This window comes from Suncus etruscus, chromosome 18 (assembly GCF_024139225.1).
Source record: "Suncus etruscus isolate mSunEtr1 chromosome 18, mSunEtr1.pri.cur, whole genome shotgun sequence".
Lineage (NCBI taxonomy): Eukaryota > Metazoa > Chordata > Mammalia > Eulipotyphla > Soricidae > Suncus > Suncus etruscus.
The window spans coordinates 53,843,384-53,864,213 of record NC_064865.1 but is presented as its reverse complement, the minus strand read 5'-3'; the positions used below and the strand labels follow the sequence as shown (position 1 = coordinate 53,864,213).

Below are 20,830 nucleotides of genomic sequence, written 5' to 3'. Positions count from 1 at the left end.
TGTGTGTATGTGTGGTGCTGTGTTTTCTGTTAGGGGTGAGACCATATCATTAGAAATCAGTTGGTGGAACTGGCTGTTAGCAATGTCAATGTTTTTGTTTTGAACAATTTTGTTCCTCCTGGCTCCCAGCCTCTCCCAACCTTGAAAATTTAGGACTCTGGGTTTAGGAAAAACTAACACAGGCTGGTCTGAGCCTTATAGTTTAGAAGGTGAGAAAACCCATCTCAGTTTTGTTCTCAGAGTGGCTCCATTGTATTCTGTCAGCTCTTTTTGGTCCAAGACAGAACTTGAAAAACATGTTGTAAATGCTGATAAGGATCCCAGGCTGTAGGCCCTGAAGTACTGGCCAGTGAAGATTGGGAAGTCTTGGAAAACTCCCAGAAATAGTGTCTTGAACAGTTGCTTGGGGATTTGACTCTGCTTTCAAGGAGGGAAGTGGTATTTTTCTTTTTTTGGGGGGGGGGCATACCTGGTGATGTCTAGGAGTTACTCCTGGCTATATGCTCAAAAATTCCTCCTGGTTAGGGGGACCATATGGAACTCTGGGGGATAGAAACACAGTTCATCCTAGGTCAGCTGCATGCAAGGCAAACACTTACTGCTGCACCACTGTTCCAGCCCAGGGAAGTGGTATTTTCATGGGCAAGTAAGAATCAGAAAAAACTGGCCCAATTTCTCGCAACTCTAGACAATGAATGAGCCTTGTTGAGATGCTGATTTGTGCTGTTTTAAGCTGGATAGTACAAAATAAACAGTGTGCATAAAGAGGGCTAATTTCTTCGTTTATTTTCTCATTTAGCCAGGGGAACGTCAGAACTCATTCAGGCACCGAATAGAAAATTATGTGTTCAGAAAAGAGGCACATTGAAGGAATGACAATGCAATTCAGGTTCTGCTTGTTCACATATTTTATTTGGCCAGTGAAGGAAGGAGAGAGAAATAAAAAAGACAGACCTTGAAGGGGCACCAACTCAGAGGAAATACCAAGGTCACATCTTCCACTTTCTTCTGCCTTAATTTAAATCCACAGATGAAATAAAAGCTCAAAGGGATAAGATGACTATTTTGCTGGAGAAGAATATGTTCTTATTCATTAAAGAAACTCCTTTTTCAAGTTGGTGTCTATGGGGGTGTGGGGGAACATTTTCTATTGAGAATGGCTTACTTTTGTGTTTATAAAAATATGATATTATATAAACTGTTGCAGGTGGACAGTTATCAAGGTGGGTCATGGGGAGGTGCTACTGCAACTTTTTAGGAATTTAGGCCTGAAGAAATCCCATGGGGTGAGAAACAGGAGAACCCTATTAATATTCTAGGGATGGGATGGAGATTACAATGACATAACCTTCAATCTCAGATTTTAGAATCAGGACCCTTTTTAAGCAGCTGTGGAAGTGGACACCTGGGAGATCACTGATTTTCCCCTAAATCCACCCAGCTAGGTAGCAGGAGGAAGTCCAGTTCCTCAACTTCTAGTTCAGTACTCAGGAGCACTGTCTCAGTAGGTGTTCCTATGAATCCCTTTTACTCTAAAATCTCAAAGGTGTATATTTTAACACTATAAATGATGAAAATCTGGAGAAAGAAAAGATATTCAGAATGCCAATACTTCTGGATCTAATTCTAGGACCATCATCTTAAGACAGAGTTCAATGTTGAATGTTTGGGTCAAATTCAGGGTGCTCGATTTTTCTGTGAAAACACATGACATTATCTACATGGAGTGAGACAGGAATGGAAGGCAGCACCACACAAGAAATATCTGGAACAAAAACAATATTCTGAACAAAACAAAACAAAAATGGCAGCCATTGGAGGCTGGTCTACATTGTGGACACAATCCAATAATACATAGAAAGACACTAAGTCACAATGGATGGTAGAGTTCCAGAGGGCTCCTAGGGACATACAGAAACACCCCTGTAAGCATCTAGGTGTGTGTACACAGGTGAACATGTGACATCGACCTGCCAGGAACCCCCCTAACCAGGCAAGGCTGAGCTTACCCACCCACTCTGCAGCTCAGGGCAGCTCAGAGCCCTGGGCCTAGTCCCATGAACAACCTTGTCTTTTCCAAACCTGTCCTGCTCTACGCTAACCATGTGTGTAAGTTAGAGAGGAAAGTCTGGGGTGCAAAGGGGTTCAGGTTGCCGATATAGGCTGGACATTTTGCACTTTGGACAAAGTGACTGGAATTTTTGTTTCTCCCAGACCTGGAGCTTTTGTGATGGGCTGAGTATGGACCTTCATGTCTGCGATGCGCTCTTTAAATTTTTGCTGAAGGAATTTTTCTTCTTTGGAGTAACTCTTGGCAAACACAGACATCAACAGGCACCCTGCCATGGATGTGCCTCCTATGCAGAAGAGAACAGCTCCAGCCAGCTTGCATAGGTCCAGGGCTCCATTGAACTGGACAGCGTGGGTGTCGACCACCACAAAATCAGCTTCACCAAAGGCTTCGATTTTGGGCGGCACGAGAAAGCCCACGGCCAGAACAGTCAATCCCAGCATCACGAAGACTGAACCAGAGATGAGTCCGACCTGGAGCAAGAAAACAAAGCAAAGGAGATAATCAGTGACTTCAGTTCTCCCTGATTCCTTCAGTGAGAGCTTATGTATTTAGAGACAAGTGAATCTCTCAGTTACCCCAACATTAAGATGTCAACATTATTTTTTCATTAAAAAAAGAGGCAGGGCCACAGAGACTGTACAATGGGTAAGGCATTTGTCTTGTTTCTACTGACACTGGTTTGAATCCTCAGCAACATATATGACCCCTGAGCACTACTAGAGTCAGTCTTGAGCACAAAGCCAGGAATGTGCCTGGTGTGGCCCAATTTCCCTGTCCCTCAGAAAAGGGAGGTGAAAAGACCTTTTTGATTGTGATGGTAACCAGCTACAATAGCATGGTCTGGACATGTCCTTTGAGCTTTCCACTTGTATAAGACTTTGCAAAGAATTTTGCTAAATTGTAATAGACTTTGTTGAAGTTGACTTTTTTTTTTTGAAAAGAGAAAGGCAACCCTGATAGGTAGTAGCTGGCCTGACTCCATCCACCTGGGAAAGCAGCAGAGTGGGACTTCCTGTTGGCATTCATGGCTCCTTTCAAGGCTCTGAAGTTAGATTAAACAAGTCTACTTGCAAGTTGCCTAAGCACAGACCCATACAAACACACTGCGTAGACCTGAAAATACCAGCCCTCCATCCCCACTTCAGTGATTATGAAAGACTGCTGCTTCTAACCAATTACTGTCTTAGAACTTTAGCCTCACCAAGTCATCTCCCACTCTACAGGGAAGATTTGTAGAGAATTCATTATAGAGTTGTCCCTGATTATCCTGAGGAATCTTCTTTAAACATTTACTTGGCCTCCCCAATCCACTCCCATTCGCACATTCCATAAAATGTCCTTTCTCAGACTTTTATTGGCATGCCTCTTGCACCTTTATGTCACATTCTCTCAGAGGGATGAAAAGAAAAACCCAACTTGCTCAAAGGAGGGGTACACTACTGGGGTGTGACTGGAGGATATTAGTATTCTGTGTAATTTCCCTCCCAAGAAGTGGAGAAAGGAGCCATGATAGTTCAATTCAGGAGTGATAATGGAGTCTCATGGATTGCTAGCAAGGTGCAGAGGTGGGGTTAGAACCCACAAATCAACAAATCTGATCCCACCCCCAGACTAGTGCTCTCAATCCCCCAAACAGTACTTAGGCAGTTGTTGAGAAGAGTTAAGAGTAATACATGAAGGATAAAGTGCCTCAGCTCAGCTTCTGTGAGAACAGAAGGGGACACACTAAAAATGGAAACTGACATACCAGTTGGTGATTTAAGCTTTGAAATGTAAAATAAACTGACTCACATGTGGATTCTAGAACTGCCAGCTAGGATCGAAACATAAAAAAAAAAAAACCAAAAAAAACTGGCTTCTTTTAGTTAAAATGAGTTTAAAATAAATCAGAAGCTAATTTAAATATGTAAAACATATTCAAAACATCACTGTTGTTAATCTCCCCATTTCCCTCTATTTAATAATCATTGATAACAGTAAAGACCACCAAATTGCGAGGCCTCCATGAAACCAAAAGAATATAAGTAGCCATTATTATGCTATTGTTTGGAAATACACATCTTATAAAATTATGTTTTCAAAACAACAGCGTTACAGCAGTCATTCAGCAGTTGGAATAAAGAATAGGTAATACTAATTTATTCTGAAACACATCTTACATTTACTCAAATATTTGGCATATATTAACTTAGCTTACTTATTATTAAGTTGCATGGAATGATCAGAAAGTTTTGGATATTGAAAGAAAAAAGAATTTACAAGTCAAACATTCTAGAAAAGTAGGGAAATAAGAATTGAATGTCTTTTATGATCAAAGCTTCATGCTTTGTGTATTGTCACTTAGTTCTCACCAGCACTTGGTCCATTTTGAGGTGGTTTAACTTGTCTCTAAAGCAGATCTCTGTGACCTGTAAGTTCAGCTTCCCATATGAATTCTTCCAATTATTGTTTTATATGTCACTTTTATTATTATTATTACTCTTCCTCCTCCACAACTATAGTAGAGTTCTAGTCACAAAATATAGGTAGATTTTCCTTAAGCAATGTTATAGAGACTAACAAAAAAAATGAAAGAAATGCAATATTATATCTTCTGGGGGAAAATCTATGTATTCTACAGAGGATATAAGTATTGTAGGCAATGCTGGATTGTAAAAATTAGTAACTGGGAAGACTCTCTACATATTTTTAAAAGTAGTGACAAATTTACCTATAAAACAAACCATTATTTTAACTTTTGGAAAATGACTCACATTGGAGAAGTCTAAATGTGCGAACTAACTTAAATATCTATGGTGACATGTTTCTTCTGCCACTAAATTACCTCTTCCTTCAAGAACTGGCAGCAGTTCTCAAAAATTGAGGGCAGCAAGAAAAAAAATGGACCCATCTGTCTGTCTGAGATTCTTAAGGGCAACCAAGGCCAAAGAAGAAGTTCTTCTATTTCTATCTCCTTTCCCCAAGGTGCTCATTCCAGCCTTGGGCTCAATAAATATTCTGAACAGACTGAAAGCGCCAGGATACTGAATATGGAGCCAGGTGATTGATTCTCTAAGAAGTCAGTACCTCATCTGAGCAGTGCTTTGTAGATTTAAAAAAAAATCCACTCTTGGAATAGCACTCAGAAGCTAAAAGGCAAAGCTTTCAGCCTTGCAGAGGGCAGATCTCCTGCTTGCATCAAGAACTAGAAAGTGACTGGCCTCCCTTGGCCTCCCCCCATGTCCTACTTATATAAGAAGATCAGATAAAAACTTGCTCTCTGTGAAGGAGACTATTGTAGAACTAAGCCCAAATATTCCTTATGCAAGTGCCAACAGACACATCTAAAAGAACATAACAGGGATGAGAGGCTATGATCAAAAGTATAAGACACAGACATAAGAGTAAGGAGAATATGAGGATTCTGGTACCATGTTGGAAGACAAGTAGGAAGAAATATTGGAAAGGAAAGGCCAGAAATTATCCTAAAAATGGTCTCTGGTCACTATTCTAAGTTGACAGGTTTCTTGGTCTGAAAGAAAGGGACTCCATTATATGTGCAACACAGGTCATTTAAGGGCTTATTAGAGAAAATAATTATTTGTTGTTACATGGGACAGTAGGAGTGTTTGAGGTGAGAGTTAGCTAGAAAAATCAGAGAAACTTAGACTGTCAGTTTAGACACCACAAAGACTTCTCCACTATCTTGACATTCCTAAGCACTTCTGATAACTCATAGGCTGTAGGAAAAGTATATGGACATCTAGGCCCTGTTCCAGAAGAAACAATGAACAGGAAGAACAGTTTGGATCCCAGAAAGTCTGTGGGTAAGGGCTCCCAGCCAGAGACTTTTGTGACTTTGACCAACGTTTCTTTTTTGTTGGATCTCTGTGGAACTGGTGAAGTCGGAAATTGTAGTTTACTCCAATATTCAAAGTTGGCAGCAGAAAGAACACAGCTGTTCTAGCAGCAAGAAGGCAATAATGACTGTTTGAAGCAAGAAGGAACATGGTAGGAAAATGCTGGATGAAACTTACTGTGAAAGTAGCTCTCTGGGTTAGAGGGAATTCAGAAGAAGTGCATGGAGAGGATAAAACTGGCTTTTCTGCTTCATCAACCCAAGCCCTGCTGCTCAACTTTCCTTCCCACCTCTAAAGATTCGAGTTCTCAACCAAATGAGACTAGACCATCTGCCCCAACCCTTGTGCCTCCACTTTCTGTAAGTATATGGAGCTTTACAAAAACAAGAGCTGATGCCAGGGTATGTTCAGGATCCTTCTAAGAGTTTTAGCTCATTTGATCCTCACATTGCCAATCTGTGGTATTCTGAGTGAACTCTTTTATCCCACAGAGATGCTATGCCATCCTTATATGCCAATATATTCATTGACATCTTCAACATTCATTATATAGTCTGCAATCATTTTTAGTCACTGCAGGAGAGTGGTCCTATCCCTTAGGAGTCAAACACAGTTCCTCATAATTCTACTAAAACTCCTCTCTTAGGTCACACCCAACAGTTTCATCATCAACTCCAATGTGATTTTCTTTCTTATTTGAATAATACCTAGTCATCAATGACAGATACTTTGCTTCCGATAACATCTCAATAATATTGTCTTTGATCCAGTTTACCTGATGCTTTATCTACTTCATCAATAACTCTGAATCTGCTTTGCCGGACATTGGAATATTATTTGAGGTTCTCCAATGTATCAGATAAAGGGTTAATATACAAGATATAGAAAGCACTCATACACCCCAGCAAAAAGGAAAATTCCACCAAAAATGGGGAGAAGAGTTAATAGGCACATCCTCCTTAAGAAAACATGGATGGTTCATAAGAATATAAAAAAGTGTTCATCATAATTTATTATCAGAAAAATGCAACTCAAAAGAATAATAAGATATTGTCTCACACCAGTGAGAATGGCCCACATGAAAAAGACTGGAAACAACTAGTGATGGTTGATTTCATAATATATACACAGGTATCTCTTGACATATATACACATGTATAAATATATACAGGCATGCAAAAGTATCTATATCTGTGTATTATTGTTTTGTTTACAGTTTCACAAGTCATGAATTCACAGGAGCATTTATATCATCTTGAATGTCAATGACATTTTAGATACTTGGCAAATAATAGTTTTAACACTGCAGGAAGCATCCACCCTCCATATCTAAGTCAATATAAAATGGGCCAAACTTGGCCATATAATTTTATTGGTCCAGGACAGTAAGGACTCATTGGAGACACTGTTTATATGGGGGAAGGATACTGACTTGCCAACTGTAATATATAACATGGAACACTAGTAAAATTCGAAATTAACACAGTTTTGAGCAATCCATATTAATGATTATGTCATACCATATTTTCAATTTTATTTCTATTTTGACATCCACTGTTCCATAAGGGATGTTTTAATAGTTACATACACTTAAACCACACATTATTCTGGGCTTTTTATAAGTACTATTCTATTTAATTTTTTAAATTTCATGTCCTATTTAATTTTTATAATATTCTATGGCAGGTACTATAAATATGTACACACTACATTCTCCTCTAGGCTATGTATCACTATTAAAAGATATATTAGATAAATAATCTCCTCCAGGGGCTGGAGAGATAACACAGCAGTAGGACATTTACCTTGCATGCGGCTGACCCGGGAGGGGCCCAGTTCAATTTCTGGCACCCATATGGTCCCTAAGCCTGCCAGGGACAATTTCTGAGTGCAGAGCCAGGAGTAACACCTGAACACTGCTGAAGTGGCCCAACAACCAACCAACCAACCAACCAACCAACCAACCAACCAACCAACCAACCAACCAACCAACCAACCAATCAATCAATAAAAAGAACTCCCCCAGAGTTACAGAGTTATGAAGTGGAACAGTTGAGATTTGAACTCACATAATCTGAAGATAGAGTTTTCTTCATAATTCTTGTGTTACATTGCCACTGGTGAAATTGTAATGCCAATTATCAATGTTAAAAATTCTGGGAATTGTGAGAAAGTAGAGAATGATCTCAAATACCAAAGAAAGGGCATAAAAAATGTGGAGGGGACCTGAAATATTACATAAGGATGTATCATCTCTGAATCTTCTCTAAATACTAATCCTTGATTTCTATTTCCAAGAGGTAGAACACCTCAAAACCTTCTCCTATGTCATAGGTGTTTCTAGGTAATTCCATTCTTATGGAATCCTTATTGAATTCCATTCCATTCCATTCCATTTCATTATACATCTTAGATGCTGATAGTGTGCAATCCATGACAAATAGATCAGGCAAATGGATTTATTGTTTCAAGGTGTATTTGGGGAGCCTTCCATTTAATGCTTAGGGGACTCTCATGGTGATTTTGGCCAACCAGACTGCCAGTTCAATGCGAGGAACAGAGTATGTGGTGCTGTCTGGCCCTGCAGTGGCATTACATAGGTGAACTGGGCAGGGCTTAGGGGCCTCTGGGACACATGGTGTTGCCAGGAGCCATATGGTGCCAAGGATCAAATTGGGGTTAGTTATGTGCAAGGGATGTGCTTTTACTCTGGTACTACTCTGACCCTGTATCTATACATTTCAGTTTCCGCTAGAACTAGTCACATGTGTGTCTAATAGGCATCTCCAATATAAGGTGACCAAAACAAACTCTTGGTTCTCCACTTTCCTATTTTGGAGTGCTCCATCCCCCCAAATTATAATACCATCCAGTAGATAGCTCAGGCTGCAAGCCTGAAGTCATGGTTGACTTCTCTTCCTCCTAAGTTCTAGTTACTTGACATTCAAACAAAGGTACAGCTGACTATTAACTCAACCTTCTTTAAGCCAGCATTATGACCTTTGTGTACATACTTGAACCACTTCCTAAATAACCTACCTGTTTTGTCCTTGTTTTTATAGATTCTATGCTTTATAAAGTATCCATGATCAGCCTGTTATCATTCTAATTCAAGCATCATTTTGGCTTAAAATATTCACATGTCTGCCATTGTCTCTCCTGGCAAAAGTCCTTACTCATATGGCCTGATTCTACAAACACATGCACAAGGTTATAATTCTGAGCACATCCCCATCCTTCCTGCCTCTTATTTCACTACAGTCAGATTGGAGTTCTTGCTAATTTTCCCATTTCCCACAACTTGTTCCCATTTCAGAGCTTTTGGCCTTGCAATTTTCTCAGCCTAGCATGGGCGCCCATTAGAGAGACAATTTTCTGACCTGCTCCCTCAGCTCACCCTGCCATTTATTCAAATGTCACTGCCTCTGAAAGCTTTTCTACAATCAGCACATCTCAGCAGCAGGTCCCCATCACTCCCCATGTCATCCTGACAAATGTCTTCCTAGCACTTGTCACTTTGTGTCTCTGTGAAATATTGTTTGTTTAAGGTCTGTTATCCAGGGTGGGCAGCAAGTTCCATTGCTGCAATCTTTTCTTTCTCCTTTGGGCCCCTTCACTGAGGGGCACAGAAGAGGTGATCACGATTTGCATGCCAAGTGATTGAGCAAATTGTAGATGAAGGCTCCTCTATTTGTGGAACTTGAAGCTCCGAGGACTCAATGATGCTGAATCTGACTAGCAAAGCGCTGATATGTTGACATGTCACACCATTAACTCTGTCACGATGTAAAAATTTTAATTTACTTTGGAAGGTGAGGCTCTCAAGTGGTCTAGAAACCTGGAGGCTCAATTTGCAAATCTTAACCAACTAGGTTTATGGTTCGATGCAAAGGTGTTGTTGTTTGGGGACTTCTCAGGATACACCCAGTGACGTGATGCTGGGAAGAGAATCTGAGTCAGGAGCAGGCAGGCTTGTGTTCTAACCATTGCACTATCTCAATTTTAAAAAGTGTACTATCCCAATTGAAAATTTTTTTAAATAATTGTAATTTGTCGAATGAAATTTATTGAGACTGTTGGGGAGGTTGAAAGCATATCATGTTTGCCTATGAATGAATTCACAGTTGGTGAACTTAATGGCAAATCAATAACAACAATGGCTATGATGATTACTGATGGCAAAACTGATCAACCTGCAAATAAACCATTGTGCGTTCAGAAACTTTCTTAGGCCTTAGATTTATAGTCTTCCTTTTTAAGGGAAAAAACTATAGTAAGTATCATCAGGGGCGAGGCACATTCACAATGCCCAAACTCAGCTGGAACTGGGCAGTGTTGACCATAGTCAAAAAGCTATTCACTCTCAAATTTCCATTTCCATTTTTAACTTACCTTCCAGAACACAGAGCTCCACCTGTTGGGTGATCTCTGGATCTGGAAATCATCTTCATGCTCCCAGATGGAGGTGGTACAGTCCTCATAAAACTGGTGCAGGTAAGACCGGACCCCATAGCGCTGGTAGCCGCCTTCGGTAGCCGTCTGCACTTGCATGGACCCACAGACGTTGCTGCAAGAACTCATCCTTCCCCACTGGAATGACAACACACACATACATGAGGACCATGGCTCAGGAGCAAAAATAAAAACCCAGCCTGAGGAAGGCCACCCTCTATTTGAACTCTTTTCTTGTTTGTTTGTTTGTTTGCTTCTTTTGTGCCACACCTAAGTGCATCAGAAATTACTACTAGGTCTGTGCTCAGAGAACTTTCCTGGGAGTATTCAGGTGACCATATATTGTGAAGGGGTTGAATCTGGGTCAGTCATGGAAGCAAGTACCTTAACCCTTGTACAATCTCTCCAGCTCTTTGAAATGTTTTCTATTTTTTATTAAAATATTTTTTTACAAGTTTTCACAGTTGTATTTCAGTAATATAGTGACAGTGAGTTAGGGTTGCTCCCACTACCAGTGTTGATGACCTTTGCCATAGTTCCCAGCATGCAGCCCCTACCTCCACCCTTAGCCTCCTGGACTGCTAGCATAACAGGTCTATTTTGTATATAGCTTTTTTTTTTTTTTTTTTGGTTTTTTTTTTTTGGGCCACACCCAGTGATGCTCAGGGGTTACTCCTGGCTATGCGCTCCGAAGTTGCTCCTGGCTTGGGGGACCATATGGGACACCGGGGGATCGAACCGCGGTCCGTCCAAGGCTAGCGTAGGCAAGGCAGGCACCTTACCTTTAGCGCCACCGCCCGGCCCCTGTATATAGCTTTTTATAGTTTGAGTCTCTTGATTCAACTGTCATTGACACTGATTTGGGTATTTAGGGCTGACCATTTTGTATGAAATATTTTCTTATGGAAGAAGACATCGATAAAGACCTACCTTGATTTTCTATTAAAAGTATTGAAGTAACATTGATTTATAAAATTCTGTAGGTTTCAGGTGTGTATCCTTCTCAATTCACATTGTATATTACTTGATGTTCATCACTAAAAATCTATTTTTATTTTTTGGTGTACAACTCTCTCCTTTTTCTGATTAACCCAACCTCTTCTTCTGGTAATTGGTAATTTAAAAGTTAATTTAATTAATCAATCTAAAAGTTAATTTCTGTTTTATTTAGTTCAGTTGTTTTGCTACTTTCTTGTCATTTTTTAAAAAATGACAAGTGTTTATCTTTCTCGCATTTATCTTTTTTAATCAGTTCTATTTAATTAAGATCAATATTCTTTGTCCATCCAAGTTGCATATGGCAGTTCATCTTTTTATTATAACTGAACAGTAAACTCTTGTGTGTATTTATACTTACATTTACACATATATACATATACACTTATATATATATTTATTCTGTAATGTGCACATCTATTATTTTCAACCCTGGCTATTGTGAGCTCTACCATGATAAACAGGGAAATATATATATTCCTTTTGATTAAAGTTTTCATATTCCTCACCAGATGTGATTTTTCTAGAAAAAATATCTTTAAAATATGTTCTAGTTAATTAAAGAATGGTGATTTACAGTCCTTGGTTATTGAGAATAATCATTTCAACACCAATGTCAACTGCCTTACACCAATGTTCTCACACTCCTTTTCTTGCCCTACCTGCTGCCTGTCACCTTGACAGGCAAATTACGAAGTTCAGTGATTGCAGCCTGGATCTTACATTTTCTAGAAAAATCTTTTTAAAACTTCCCATGTTGATACCCAAATGGAATTTCACCAGGCCTAATAGCATTTTATTAAATAGATGACTATTACTAGTGACATAGAAGTAGAGCAATTTCAAAGGTACTTTGCTTGAATTATTTTCCTTAACATCTGACATGCTAATATGACTTCAGATAAGAGGTGATGAGATAAGCATTACTAATTCTGTTTTGCCACTGAAGAAACTGAGGCATAAAAAAAAAATCATCTTCTAAAGATTAGACCATCATGAGTCAGGAAGCAGAAGAGAGATAGCAAGACACTAAGCAGGGGCATGGGCTGAATCATATACTTTTATAATTAGAACTACCTTATATAAATATCATTTCCAGGTTTTCTATAGAGCATTTAAGATTTTTCTCATGAATAAAAACAGATACTTATATAGGACAGGAATATAAAGAAAATCTTTCTTAGTAACAGAGTTATTTTCCTCCAATGCTGCTGTATTCAGCCTCAGGAGTGAGCTTTGGGGCAGAGCAGGGCTGTGTCTCACATACTACTCATCTCCTGCCCAGTGCATTTCTAGAACATTTGTTAAATGTTTCTGCTTTATAAGATGAGACTCAGTAGTTCAATTCTCTTAAACACAAGATGCTAAAATTTGAGAAAAGATGGAGAGTGTCATAGAGGTTGAAAGCATATCATGTTTTGCCTATGAATAAATTCACAGTTGTTGAACTTAATGGCAAACCAATAACAATAGCTTGAGTGATGAAAGGCTATCTATACTCCAAGTATAGATCCAAAATCGGTTTTAATGATGGGAGATACATTCCAGAAAAGGAATATCAATGAGTCCAACTTTCTTTTCCAGAAGTGCAACTCTCTAAAACATAGCTGGCTCTGCCAGCCACTCAGGGCACTAGTGATTGCTATTGATATGAAATGTGTTGGACAGAACAGCTGAGGCAAGGTCTGGCCCATCAACCTTAACGTAAGATGGTTGGGGGCTAGAGAGAGAATAGAATGGACAGGACACTTGCTTGCATGAGCTGATCTGGGTTCTATCCCTGATACTCATTAAGTTCTCTGATTTCTAAGCCAAGAGTGATCCCTAAGCACAGAACCAGAAGCCAGTCCTGAGCACAATTGGGTTAAGCCCATAAAAAAAAAAACCCAAAAAACCTCAAAACTATAAAGCCAAAATATAAGATGGTTGAACCAGATAATTTCCAATTCCTTCCATTTTCAGTTTTCCTGGAGTTGTTGAATCTATAGAAAGAACTGATAATGTTGGTCGCATAAATAATTGGTTTACCAAATTTTCACCTCTTCCTAGTTTGTCCAGAATTGACTAGCAGATTATTCCACCTTATAGTATCATCTTACGGGTATTGTGAATATTCCATTTATTGATGTATTTATATTTTTAATTGGTGTTGTATTTAAGGAGATATGTTTACAATAGTGTTCATGACTATGGTCCTGATGTACAGTGACTGCATCTCACCACCACCAATGCTCTTTGGGTACCTTTAGTTCACCATTCATTCTCCCTCCCCTCCACTATTATGGTGAAGCTTCCGTTGAAAGGAACATAGAAACTACTAGTTAGTTCAGTTAATTGGCATTAAGTATACTACTTGGCTGTGTGGTGTTTAAACAAGTGACTTCCGATATCAAGTCTGTTGCCTAAAAATAGTAGATGTCAGAGGTTACATTCCTCTTTCCAAGCATATACCTTGTTGGAATGGACTAGAGGAGAATGATCCCTGACAAAACCAGAAATTTTAAAGAATAAAATCTTAGAGGGGATTTTGCCCGTACCAGACCTCCACAGAGTGATGTTCCCATGAGGAAGAAAATATCTTTGGGTCCAAATAATAAAAACATTTACAGATGTTCAGAATCTACTTGGTTGACTGATACCCTAGTTTCATAAAAACAAAAAAATAGGGAGGCCGCTTTATAAAGTGTCTTTAAAAGCTACCAGTTATTATCCAATAAAATAGAGTTGAGAAGAGAAAGTAGGTCAAAGGGTTTAATTTTTTTTTATGGCTTTTTTTTTGGTGGGGGGCACACCCAGTGATGTTCAGGAGTTGCTTCTGGCTATACACTCAGAAATCGCTCCTGGCTTGGGGGATGTATGGGATGCTGGGGGATTGAACCAAGGTCTGTCCTAGACTAGCACTTGCAAGGCAGGTGCCTTACCTCTAATGCCACCGCTCTGGCCCCAAAGGGTTTAATTGAATTTAATTTTTTTGTTTGTTTGTTTGTTTTAGATTGTTTTAGCATTTACTTGATGATCAAGGTTTTTTTAGAGTCCTATTGAGACATTTCAAGAGCTATGGTAACAGGAAACCACCCCAGAAAACTAGTTATGTTAAACTTGGGACCACTATTAGGAGTTGAATCTAGGAGGGCAAGCAAGAACACTTTCCAGTTTTGTATTTATTTTTTTATTGGTTTGGGGACCACACACGGTGGTGTTCAGAGTTTACTCCTGACTTTATACTGAGGAAATTACTCTTGGATCAGATGTGCAAATGCCCTGCTGCTGTGCTACCTCTCTGGCTCCATAGGGATCACTCCTAATGGGTCCAGGGGACCATAGAATGTGGTGGCAGGGATTGATTCTAGCCTTCCATGGCCTTCCTTGGCTGTCCACTCTACAGTCTCTCCAGGTCTTCAAAATTTGCATTTAATTAAGTCCCTGTGACATACATTTTGTGAATTCTCCAATAGAGTCGGTGGCCTCCTGCTTCCCAGAATAGTCAACATAAATGAGCACAAGCAGCATGTGTGTCTGGGAAGTGGTCATATGTATGAAGAGGCATAGGGATTTTGTTTTTCTAGAGACATTTTACAGGCTGATATATGAAGATGCATCAATGCAGCTTCTTCTTCTTCTTCTTCTTCTTCTTCTTCTTCTTCTTCTTCTTCTTCTTCTTCTTCTTCTTCTTCTTCTTCTTCTTCTTTCTTCTTCTTCTCCTCTTCTTCTTCTTCTTCTTCCTCCTCCTCCTTCTTCTTCTTTCTCCTCTTTTTGGTTTTTGAGTCACATCCAATGGTATGCTAGGGAACTGAACCCAGGCTACAAGCAAAACAAACAGTCTAGCTGCTGTGCTCTCACTCTAGTCCCTGTTTTTTTTTTTTTTTAATTACCCGCTTCAACTGGAATACAGTTAGACATTAATGAATACTCAGTTCTTAACACTATAATACATCTATCAGACCCCTCAAAACCCATGGAAGGAGAATATCCGAACTCCCATTCCAGATTTTTCTGAGGGAATTTCTACCATCAGCAAATAAAATACTGACCCTTGACGAGATTTGCTTCTTTATAGCATTTTTTTATGACTGGATGCTTTAGCTCAAGGATTATTTGTTTAAGGACTAAAAGAGCAGGTACATAGTAGACTATAAGCTTAGTGGGGATAGGGGACTCTACATGTTTAACACTTTGAAACCTTTGAGTAGTGTTTCACCAATATTAGTGGGGGTAGATAGTAGCTTGGGTGGTCACCCCTGGTGGTGCTCAAGGGTCTGTCTGCATTCAGGGATCACAATTGGCAGTGCTCAGGGGGCCAGATGGGAATGCCTGCGATTGAACTTGAGTTGGCTATGTACAAAGCAAGCACCTTTCCCACTTCTACCTTCTCTAGGCCCTATTTTGATATTTTTCAGGACTAATTTATCCTAGACAAAGCTGTCAAATATGCCTGGTGCAGTTTGTTTCTTATAAAAAGAAACACTCATAAAGGAATAAAGGCAATAAAAATGCCCCCCCCCCCGCAAAGAGGCATTTGCCATGGGCTTGGGGAGGTAGTACAATTGCTCAGAATCCCTTGAATCTTCTATCTCTTAGGAAACAAATTCATTTAGGCGCTATTATGATCTCTGTGTGTGACCATACATTAGAGTAGCCATTTGTTAGACATATAATTTCCAGCTTAATATGGTTACTGTTTATTTCACTTGAAAAATGTTCAAAGGCCCTGAGAATAGAAGTTTTTAATGCCTCCTGCAACTCCAAGAACCCTACGGACTTTTTATTATTTGCCTTCCCGGTCTTTCTTGAGAGAAGAGAGGCAGAGAATAGGAGACGCTGCCAAGATGAGTCTTTTCCCAGGGCTGCATGCGTGAGTCACTTGTGAGGCCAGGCACAAGCTCTGTTCTGTTTATTCTCTTTGCAAGATCATTCAATTTTTCAGGCTGCTTTTCTCTCCCATTGCATTGTTGTGAGATAATGAGGGAAGAGCCCATTAGAGCCACTTTCCAGAGGGCCAGTGAGGCAAGGTACAGTCACATGGCCGATTCAGTCCACTTCCCCTGCACCAAACCACAAAAGCAAGTCACACTGAAAGACTGAGAGTGAATGTAGTCAGACTCAGAGATTTGCAAGCAGCATTTTCCCCTTTAAAGCAGGCATTCTTCAATGGGCATTGAACAGCGCAGCCAACAGTCACCCAATGACTTTGAGTAACTCCATTCAGGAGATCTATGTTGTCACAGCCAATATAGTTTTGTGCCTGCTAAGGGACAGGTAAAGGTGGGTAACTGGAGACGTTGGTGGGGGTAAGTTGCACTGGTGGTGGGATCCATGTTGGAACATTGAATACCAGAACTGACTAGAGTATAAACAATATGGCAAAGCACAGTTTTTAAATAGTTTCAAATATCAAAACATAGCATAAAACCGGGCATTCTGACATTATGTAAGGAGGATCTTAAAACAGAAAAATTTGCTTCTACCAATAGCTCATTTACAAGATTGTTTTTCTTTTCTTGAAGCACCAGGAGAGATTGTGATTCTGGATGAACTGTTCTTTATTTCCTCCAAATTAGCAGCTATGCAGGCACTTTTATAGTTTGCAAAGAAAAGCAAGGAGAGGCAGTCACTTTATTACTTTACACTATTTAGACGAGGTAGTTGAGCACTGTTTATGAAGTCTAGCAAAACATGAGCACATAAAGGTAATGCCTATTTTCTCTCCATCCCTTCTTTCCAAGCAAAACACAAGTTGCTTTGACTTTAAGTGTGGTGAGATTTGAGTCTTACCTTAGATGTACAACTCTTTCTCCTCCTCTTGCTGTTGACTCTTTGGCCTTTTGGTTAATGGCACATTTTCCAATCCTATTGAAGAAAAAAATATCTCTGCATATTCATTTAAGATCATAAGCTAAATCTTACAAGTCATTCTTAGAACTTGCTAACAATTATTTTATTGTTGGCTAAAAACAACAACAAAAACAACAACAAAGACTTCTGGTTCCCAATCAGAGTTAGCATTTGAAATAGAAGTATAACAATTCAGAAGTTTTTAATGAGTTCTCAGGAGAGTCTAGAGAGCCAATTAGTTGATATCTAGGAAAAAAGACTTTTGCCCAAATTGGAATATAATATACAAATGCCATTCTTATTTGCATTGATTTTTATTCTAGTAATCAAACATGCAAAAACATTGGGATTTTATGAATTCTAAAACACAGAGGCCTTGCTTCCCAGATCCTCCGGGATTGGACTATTTGATATTTCCTGATGACACTGTTGTTAGGACCTTAGCATCCTGTTGATCATGAAATTTGACCAATTCAGATGGTCTTTTGCACGAATGCCTCATTAGGTTGAGTTTTACTCCTCTATCCATTTTCTTCCTATCAGGATCATTTAACTTTCCATCTGCTTAAGAAAAAACAGGTGCCCATGCAAGATTTAATTTAAAAGCCATTGCCTACTATAAAGCTATGGGTTTCCTATGGAACTTGAGTTTTTGTGAAATAAAATAGCTTCCAGGAAAAGAATGCCCATTTTTCAAGAGGGCAGTAAGAATTCTTTCTAATAAACAGTCTACCATCCATCTGTAGGAAAAACTCATAGATCTGAGCTGAGTAGCCTCAGTTGAGACCTGACCAACTATTTTCAGTAATTTTCAGGTTTCTACTAACCCCAGCCACAACTTCTTCCAGGCTCTATTCCTTGCCCTTTCCTCCAATTTTCTTTGTGTGGATAAACAGATTTGGGGAGAGAAAAATTATTTAGAGATCTTGAGAATGGACGAGCAAAAAGAACAACAACAACAACAAACCCAAACAAACCAAAAAACCAAAACGTTTCACTCTCAGCTCCTTCTTCCTCCCCAAGTCTGCAATTAAGCTTCCTTCTTTTTTATCTGTCATCTTCAGATTTTCTGGGCAGGAATCATTTCTCTATGCCCTTCACCCCAAGCAGGCCCCGGGCAGAAAGCCAACAACAAGCTCTCCCAGAAAAAAATACACTTTTATTTATTTCTTTTGCTCCTGAGCCCAATCTAATGAAACCAACTCCAGCTGTTCAACTCCAGCTGTTGATCTCCTAGTGGTCATGGCTCTGGGGCTGAGGCCCACCCTGGCTTCCTTTCAGAACAACACAGTGGAGATCTGAAGCCCAGCCAGACACTCAACAAACACCTTGAGACATGTCAAAGGAGTCAGAAGCCAAAGATGCCCAATTTAGTCTGCCCCCCCCCCAAATCAAATGTAAAATATATCTTTTTTTCCAAACTCCAAATATATACCTCATTTATTTACTCGGATTCATAGACAACTTTCCTGCTCCCACTGGAAAGAAACTCTTCCCTTGTTGCTATATAGCCCACCCTACTTCTTACATAACACAAACCCCCCAGTAGCCAAAGCACAGAGTGGGTTAGTTACCCCCCTCCTGGGTCTAGGTTTGGATGGATTATTTTTTTATAATATTGCATGGATTTTGCAGAAATGTGTGCATGCAAGAAGACATATGGTGTGTGTGTGTGTGTGTGTGTGTGTGTGTGTGTGTGCAAAAGGAGGAAAGAGCAAGTGAATAGTGGTGTCAGAAAAGAGAGGAAGGAAAAAGAAGGGAAGAGAGAGGGAGAGCTAGAAAAAGGCGAATCCAGCCCAGGGGCTGAGGGAACCGCACCCCTGGACCCCCAAGCTCAGCATGCATTACCTGGCCCCTCCGATCCCCCGACCCGTGGAGCAAGTGCAGCCTTCTAGCTGCAGATCTCTCGCTGGGGTCCCATCGCCGCCGCCGCCGCCGCCGCCGCTGCTCCCGCCTCGCCAGCAGAACCTGCGCGTGATTGACAGCCAGGCGTCCGCGTGCCCGCGCGGCTCGTGCCCGCGCACTGTCCGGCCACGCGCACACGCGCGTGCGCGAGCTCCAGGCCTTGGCAAGTGGGCGGGACCAGCTCTCCCTTCCAGCCAGGAGGGCAGACAGGCGGGCAGGGCAGGCCAGGCCAGGCCGGGCATGGTGCCCTGGAGACACTGCCAGGACTTTGGCCTGTCATTTCCATCTATCTGGTGCATAGCCGGGTCATTGCAACCTGGACATAGAGCATTTCTTTTTTCCCCTCAGGGAACTGTAGGTGAAAGCTGTGATGTTGTGTTTGCATCTCAAGTTTGCATGTGGGTGTTTGCATGCAGCCCGGGTTTGTATGTGTTTGCATGTCCAAGTTTCTCTAGAGCACCCTGTTTTTTATGTTGATTTTTTTGGCTTTGGTTTTCCTGATGAGATTGCATTGGGCAATGCAGCCCCTGGACTGGCAGAGCTTTCTGCAGTGAAGGAACCTGTTGCCTTAGATCATCAGCCTTGGGTGCTGCAGGATGTGTGTGAGTGGGAACCGTGGGAGAAGGAAGCGAGATGCACCGGAACATTTGTGTAGGTGCAGGCCGTTAGCATGGAAGCAGAAAGCTGCTAAGTAACACTCAATGGGAATGGTGAAAGAAGTCACTCATGTGCTCAACCATTCTACATATGCTAATGCTTATATTGAATAACTCCTTAGTAAGCTAAATATTGCTTGAGGTACACACATATCCTCAGATAGATGCGTCTTAAAGTATTAAATCGTTACACCAGCTCTATGCTGTAGGTATTCTTCATTATCACCATTATTCTAGCTAGATAATATGGTTAAATAGTGTAAGAAGGAGCGAGGGTATAGTGGGGATGGGGTTTGACGGGCAATGTGGTAGAACTGAGTTTGATCCTGGGCATCTCATATAGTCACCCCGAGCACCACCAGGAGTAATTACTGAACACAGAGTCAGGCAGGAGTAACCCCTGAGAGGTGTGCCCCCCCCAAAGAGTTAACATTTATGCTGTTGCTCTACAAAGTTACTGCATCTTCTCCACCATCAAAGTGCCCAATATACTCCACCACAGTCTTTATGCTTCTTTTAGTCCATCACTTCATGTGTCTTCCACCCAGTGCTTAGTAACCTGAATTTTGTAATCTAAAGCCATGTATTTGTCATTGTTCCATATCATCTAGTCCCTTGTTTTGCTTGTTCTTCTTTCTTCACCTGAGTTATTGCGCTTAGCATGATGTTCTCCAGTTCCTTTGAAGTTGCAGAAAATTGCAAATTTCATCTTTTTAGAGTTCCATAGTATTCCATTGTGTATACGTATCACAACTTCTTTACCCATTCATCTGTGTTTGGGCATTTAGATTGTATTCATATACTCTCTGTTGTACTTAGTGTTGCAATGAACAGAGCTGTGCATGTATCTATTTGGTATTTGGTATTTGGATATCTTCTGGCAGTGCATGACGAATACCAGCTAGCAATCTAGAGGTAGTTTAAATAGGATTTATAATCAGACAGCTTTGGGAGTTTGTGGATTTAATCCTAGTTCTACCACTTTATGGTATTTAACTTGGTCAAGTATGCCTGACCAAGTTATTATTATTATTATTATTTAGTTAGCCATAGGAGTGCCATTTTCAGCTTGAATC

General features: G+C 40.3%; 1 protein-coding gene across 1 annotated transcript; it reads right to left on the bottom strand.

Annotated features, from left to right (window-relative positions):
* Positions 1 to 890: 890 nt before the first annotated feature.
* Positions 891 to 19,188, bottom strand: NRSN1 (neurensin 1). The gene is made up of 4 exons (XM_049765061.1): positions 19,042 to 19,188; positions 17,134 to 17,208; positions 10,306 to 10,503; positions 891 to 2,544 (listed from the first exon to the last, which is right to left on the bottom strand). The coding sequence occupies exons 3-4, from the start codon at positions 10,492 to 10,494 to the stop codon at positions 2,146 to 2,148; spliced, it is 588 nt and encodes a 195-aa protein (XP_049621018.1). The 5' UTR covers positions 10,495 to 10,503; positions 17,134 to 17,208; positions 19,042 to 19,188; the 3' UTR covers positions 891 to 2,145.
* Positions 19,189 to 20,830: the final 1,642 nt, after the last annotated feature.

What these genes read in the sequence shown, in the direction of transcription:
- NRSN1 (XM_049765061.1), bottom strand. Translation starts at nt 10,494, where the DNA reads ATGAGTTCTTGCAGCAACGTCTGTGGGTCCATGCAAGTGCAGACGGCT. An exon ending in GGAGCTCTGTGTTCTGGAAG is followed by an intron (nt 2,545 to 10,305) that starts GTAAGTTAAAAA and finishes TTCTTGCTCCAG; the next exon opens with GTCGGACTCATCTCTGGTTC.